Source organism: Parambassis ranga, chromosome 12, assembly GCF_900634625.1.
Source record: "Parambassis ranga chromosome 12, fParRan2.1, whole genome shotgun sequence".
NCBI lineage: Eukaryota > Metazoa > Chordata > Actinopteri > Ambassidae > Parambassis > Parambassis ranga.
In genome coordinates this window covers 11,120,650-11,127,636 of record NC_041032.1, presented here as the reverse complement: position 1 = coordinate 11,127,636, position 6,987 = coordinate 11,120,650, and the positions used below count along the sequence as shown (strand labels likewise).

General features: G+C 39.1%; 1 protein-coding gene across 4 annotated transcripts in view; it reads right to left on the bottom strand.

The window, feature by feature from the left end:
* Nucleotides 1-128: 128 nt before the first annotated feature.
* nacc2 (NACC family member 2) overlaps nucleotides 129-6,987 on the bottom strand; it is a 28,479-nt gene continuing 21,620 nt past the window's right edge. For all 4 annotated transcript variants that reach the window (XM_028417430.1, XM_028417434.1, XM_028417433.1 and 1 more), the window contains 3 exons: nucleotides 6,112-6,217; nucleotides 5,776-5,873; nucleotides 129-5,686 (listed from right to left, as the gene is read on the bottom strand). In XM_028417430.1, coding sequence (XP_028273231.1) covers nucleotides 5,169-5,686; nucleotides 5,776-5,873; nucleotides 6,112-6,217 — 722 coding nt within the window. In that variant the 3' untranslated portion in view covers nucleotides 129-5,168. The remainder of the gene's footprint in view (nucleotides 5,687-5,775; nucleotides 5,874-6,111; nucleotides 6,218-6,987) is intronic.

The following is a 6,987-nucleotide window of genomic DNA, read 5'->3' as shown; positions in this document are numbered from 1 at the left end:
ACTGAGTGATTTTTAACTTTTCAAGCACTACACTGTTCTATTGAATAATCCTTATTACAACTTTCTTGTGGTGGTAGTATTTGGTGTCACAGGCCCACAGGCCCAACAAAGAGGCAAGAGATTCATGGTGAAGTAAGGACTTTTATTAGAAAGCAGATTTTTCCGTATTGCATTTAAAGAAATCAGGTACTTTTGTACTATACAACTTAAAACTGGTGATGGCAAATACCATGATGGGAATGAAAGGTAGATTCTTATGCAACATCAAAAGTGGCAACTTGCATTTCTGTTGTATATATTATTGATGCTTGATTCAGAAGGCGCATAAACATTTTTGAACATTTTTCATTTGAAACATAAAGCAGTATCAACACTGAAATTGTCCCGTCCCAGTTTGCCTGGTCCAAGCCCTGTTGATAGTGTAGAACATTACCATGATCAAAGTGTAGGGTTGCATGATAAAATCCTCTTTTTTTTCTCCATTTGTATTTTTGTCCATCGAGAGGTTACTAGATGGAGGACCAAGTTTACCCGGCCCATGCTTACCAGAGCATGGCAGATATGGTCCATGTCAACATGGGACAGCTCTGTTTTACGAAGCACCAAGGTGTGAGTCAGTCCTTGTTGCAGAAGCAAACACTTATAACCGAGAAGGCTGAAGTTAACATCACCATGTCCCTCCACTCTGCAAAGTAAGCTGGCACAGACCAAAGCAAGCTGGAGAACAGACAAAGCAAACAGCAAGAGCACAGCAAGTCATGTCATATCTCCCATAGTGCACTTTGGGTCTCATCCCTTTTCTGATTGTCAGCGCTCTGAACACATGGCTTTAAAAGTTGCATTTACCCCTCATTTGTCTAACCCTTGGTCACTCTTGATGGTTTTCTCCTTTATTTCTAAGTCTAAAGTGCTGGCTTTATATTCAAGGACACATACATATACAAACTTTTAGTGCATTTTCTTTTTTCAGAGTCTGCAGAAGGTTTAAATGCACACTGCTCTGGGTAGTTAGTCTATGTATTCCAGTCTTTATCACCATTCTGCTGTCATTATTACACAAGATTAAGACCTTATGCAAACATTCAATGAAAGGCCAGGGTGTATGATAAAAATACAGCCCTGCTCACTGCAAGACTCCTTGGTCTTTGTTTGCTAACAGTGACAACAGTTATTCAGCATAAAATACACGGTGCATAAAGATCAGAGGTTTCATCGGGTTGAGGTGAGCGTCTGAATGGCATGCAGTTTATGATACAAGTGTCTCTTTGCATATAAATGTACTGTTTTCAGGATACACCATTGTACCAAACCAAAACAAAAAAAAGTGTCCGTCAGTTTTACAGTTATGGGACATGAACAGAGTGCTGTGTGAGGGTTTATAAAGTAAGTAAGAATTTATTTTTTAAACCAACAGCCCCATCTTATTCTTATTTCGTCCATTTCTAAGTGACTCAAACATGAAACATACATAACATTACATACATTCTGCAGGACTTTTTTTTAACTTTTAGCCACCTTAACTAGAGCCGTTCCTCCCAAGGGTTAGCCATGACATTCTCTGAGTATTTTCTCAGTTTATAGTGCAACATCGTTCAGTCTACCCTGCACAAGAAAAAGAAAAACAACGCACACGGAGCAAACCTAAAATTCATTTTCATTGGAAACCTTTTTGTTCAGGTTTCAGTCTAAGTTGAGAAGCTGTTGCTGCATTAATGAGTTAAGCATAGGTGGGCTGGAGATGAATCAACTATTGAAGGTTTTGGAACAATTTTAATCATCAATCTGTCAGTTTCTACATTTTATGTCTTTTGTCTCTAAACATATATAATTGGCACACATCCACTTTCACACATTCACAGTCTAAGGCACTGCTCCACATCCTTTCATCACTGTAGTGGAGTAAACTATTTACTTTTACTTTTAATCAAAATTGACTTTAAATTCATCAGATACTGTATTAATAGTGGTAATATCAAATTTGCCTGGTCAAAAAAAGAGAAATACTGTGCATTAAAATCTCTCATTCTAACTGCCCTGTTTAACAGTACAGTACAAAGTGTTTGGATGGCAAGTAAAGTATTAAATTCCAAAATGTACACATATTTTATGACTTTTTCTATCTCGACAAAACCTGAAATATCAAGACTAAATTGGATATTTTTATTTCCTTACAAGAGCAATGTGAGCTGAATAAATTAAAAATAGTATAAAGATAGAGTTTGCTAAATCTTATTATTTCGACATAAGTGCTGGGATAAAAAGTAAAATAAACAACATAGTAATAATAAACTTGCTCAGTTTTGCACATATAAAGGAAGTGCTCCCTGCTGTTCACAACACTGGAAGACCTGTTCACATTAGATTAAAACCCAGCCTTACAGTCGGATTTATTTTATATTATGGCCCGTTTTTTTAAAGCTACAGTGTAAAACCTTTCTGGCTATTACACAAACAATGCCAACACATGCAAATGAGGTATGCTCACATGTGGGAAATCTTGGAGAATGTGGTGCAATACTGGGACTCTCAGTTGTTCTGGACATATAGGATGAACCACATAGAACAACATTTAAGGGTTTGATTTGGGGTTTTTGAGTAATCTAAGAGAAAAAAAAGGTACTTAGTTGCTGCGTTTTGGAGGCTACATCTGCAGCATAGTGTACCATCATGGGAACGTCACTGCAGACATCATATTTAAATACAGTGAGATTTAATTGAATTTAATTGATTAATCTCAGTTTGCTTGGCAGGGGGGATTGAATGCAATGCAATGCATTCCTTTATTTATTTAAAAAAAAATAGATACTATAGCTTTCATATTTTCCAATTTAAGTCATATGAAAATGGAGAGATTCAATATTTTTTCTATACTGAATAAAGACTTGCACAAGTGCAGTGCTTACATTCATCCATCATTGCAGCCATTCTATCACAGCCCTGTCTCATCTATTGCAGATCACATTTCTTCTGAAAAGAAAAAACAAACTGTAAACGTCATTATTATTATTATTATTATTACCTAGTGCAACTATGGAACCCTGTGTTTCTTGTGCAGGGCCATCTTAAAGCTTCCCTTAAAGAACTCCAAACAGGATATGTGGAGCACAGACAGAGAATAATCTGGCCCAACCTTTGAAGTGGCATCAGGGGCATATATACCCTTAGTTCTTAATTTATGATACTTAACTTAACTTTTTCTGTAGGAGGAGAATTTGTGTGATTTAATTTCCAAAGTTGTTGGTGGCTTCAAATAACTCTCAGTTAAATTAATGGTCTGCTCTTGGGTTTCAATGTGCTTTCGTTGCTAATCGGGAAAATACAAAAACTCAGAAATACAAGGGAAAAAAGAACATACTGTACATCTTTTAAAATCAATGCATGAAACGGCAAAGAAAGGCAGTTTAGACTGCATATTATGCGTGGCATAAAGCATGAAAACAGAAAAACACAAAGAAAATGGCTACGACAAATACAGGTTTAAGTCCCGGTCCGACATTGCCTAAGTCCCCTCTTTCAAAATAATAGAAACAGTCATTGTCAGAAAGAGCCGTTGCATCTCTCCAAACCCACAATCCCCTAATCTAATAAAAGATCAGGGAGGGGGGGGGGATGTGGTGGAAATCTGCAGTCTTTAGTACATGTCCATTTCGCTCCTCAGTTTCCCACCCTTTAACTTTCTCGAGTGCAAATGCAATAAGCCAGCATGAATTGCTCTAATAAGGTTTATTCAATAATTTACCCCCCCAACCCCCCCCACCAAAAAAAAACCAACAAACAAACAAAACAGAAAACAGAATGGAAGCAATCTTGGTGCATATAACACCACCACATCTAGAACATTGCTTCTCTCTGACAATTTTTCTTCTAGCACTCAAGTGTAGTGCACTTCAGTCTCCTCTCCTCGTGCTGAGCACACTCCATGAAAAAGCAAAAACAGAAATTTCAATTGATACTGTGTCAAACACAGTTAGCCCTGGGTCTCACCCAGGTCAGTTCTAGCATGTGTCAGACTGAGATCAGATCCCAGTGACAAATGGATAAAAGTCATTTTTGCGCATTAACGGCATTTTCGAGGCAACAGTAGCTGTTATCTTATTTAGATGCAGGTTTGTGGCTTTCTTTGTATCCATTGTTTTGTATAACAGCATGCAAGCTTAGATTTTAATGCATTTCTCTCTCTGCTTCTCCAAGATAGGATGGTATAATTCAAAAAGTTTTTAAAAAGCATTTTGTATTTTTTTTTTAAATACATCATTGCAGATATTAAAGGCTACAGAGTGGGAAATGTGTGTGTGTGTGTGTGTGTGTGTATGGATGTGTTGGTTTTGGGAGGGGTGATCTGGAGCAGACACAGGCATCACATTGACTAATCCGATATGTCATGGACAAATATGCATGACAAAAACAACTGCATGTGATAGATTTGTTATTTGGATTGTGGTCTTTAAGCGTTCACAGAAAAACATTTGAATGATCTTTATCGAACGAACGACATGCTGATTAACAAGAAGGAGAAGTGTTTTGTGTAATGGTGCTAATACAGTACATGACCTCTGTTTGTAATACAATCTCTATGCATACATATTTATCATACAGTAATGTAATGTAAAGTGGTCAAACACTGCAAACAATGCCGTTTTTTTAAGGGAGCTGATCCCTGATTGTTTTTTCCCAAGGTCACATGGGTTATTTTCAGATGCAGCTTTCCAAGAAAATGGAATCATTTTACAAACCATTATACCACACTCTATAAACTGCCAGCAAAGCAGCTGTTGCTTTTGTATTGCACTGAAACGATGAATCATTACAGTCATTTGTTAGTTGCCCAAATACTCAGTACAGACTGCGTATATTAAGAAATGGGTGGAGCTTCTGAATGTGCTGATGCCATGCCTGTGTCTACTTCTACTATCAATGTTCTACTTCCACTATTGGTAAGTACGCGAGTACACAAGCACACACGTGTGCACATGCATGTGTGACAAATTGCTGTATAGTAACATCTACATATGAGTGCAGCCTTTTTTTGTGCTGAAAAACGTCTGTGGAGGAAGCACAGAGGAGAAGAGAGAGTGTGATGGATGAGATGTTAAGAGTAAGAGAGCAAGCAAAAGAAAACGTGGTGTTAAACAGATTTCACAATTTGAGAGGCAGCCCAAAAGGACCATTCACTGTCCATTCACCCTCAGACCTTGTCCAAAACTTTCCACTTCCTGTGCGGGTAGCGTGTCACCGCAGTTGCTTGCCTCGGTTCCTGGGATAAGAGTTGGTGCCCTCAGTGATCCATCTACACCTTCTAACCCAGCTTCATCTTCATCTTCTTCCTGTTCCTCTTGGATGACTCCTTCACCCTCGGTCTCCGCTCCAGGTGCCCCTGGCCTGGGACTGCTTTCTGTCAGAGTCCTGAGAGGGTCCTTGCGATCTGGATACAACCTTTGCTCTAAGGTCTTGAAATCAGGCTCGAATGAGGGGGGAACCCCTGACTGAGGGACACCCAGCGCCAAGCCCAGACCCACAGCAGCACCCATGCCTATTCCTGCACGGTACACTTCCATGCCATCGGGAAGCATGGACTTGATCTTGGGCAACCATCGCTTACGGACACGCCTTGCATTTGTACACATGTCAGCAGCAATCACATTCATTTCACTCTCCTTGAAGTTAGGGTTGAAATTTTGACAGTAGACTGTAAAAGAAAGAAAGAAATCCATGTATGCAATCGTGTGTTTTGAAAATTTTATCACACATATTAGATGATGTGGACAATAAACCTACGTTTGACAGCGTTGAGGACCCTGCTGTCCAGGGGTTTCCTACTGGGGTCACTAGTAGAAGAACGGATACCCGTCCCACAGCTATTGGCTAAAGTATTTCTGCAGGCATACAGAGTCAACACCAGGGGGCAGAGTCAGCAACAGGCACATACAGTATAGTAGACACATTCTACACATGAGAACACACACATTAAACCGCATTGCACAACATGGCCACAGATGGAGTGTGAAAGTTGGTTTGCAACAACAGCAGTAGTGTTAGAGTCACACACAGGACATAGAACTAATACACACACTTTATTACTGACTGCACTTTTGTGCATGTCTTTGTACTTACCTATCAAAGAACGTGGCTAATAGACGGCGGAGCAAGACTTTGTGTTTGATTCCGGCACACAGGTGACAGTTCATCAGTTGGCCTCGAGTCATGAACACTTGTGTACCTGTGTAAAATGGAAAAAAAATAAACTGAGCAGCATGCTTACATTTCAACCAGTACCTTTGTCTTTGAAGACTTTTCCTTCTTTGCCCTAGATAATGTTCAAGGAAATCTTTAAAAAAAAGTTAAACAAAGCGTCAGTGGGAATAAAAGGTCATCAGAACCATCACAGTATTAAATTTCTTTACTTTTCGAACACTATCTCACATTCACTGTATTCTGTATTCTACTTGCAGGCAACATGATTGAATTGATGATTTTTATTTTTTAAATTATTAATGTTATGAACACATAGAAATGAACTTCTTGAACTCTTTCAACCCTTTTTTTGTTTGCAGAACTCACACGTGTGCCATTGTTTTCAGCTGTGGTGTGCACGTCTGTCAATTACACTGGGAAGTATTCAGAATCTATTACTTTGCCTGAAACGATTCTATACAGATTGGATTTTTCTGGAAATTATATTACCTACATGTTCAGAGGAACCTGTTCTATTTGAAAGTCTCTGGTCTGACTGCCAAGAGCGATATCTGGCAGCCAGACCAAAGAGTTCATTTTTTGTCTCATCACACACACACACACAAAATCTTTTCCCCTTATGCTCTCAGAGCTCTGTAGGAGCTATTTGGCAAATTCTTGGCAGGCAGTCATATGCTTTTTTCTCCTCAGTGACTTGACACGACTGTACGGTCACTCCTCCATAAAGACCTGAGTGATGATAACTGCAGAGATGACTGTCTTTCCGTCACAGCCTGAAATCCCTGCGAAGGAACT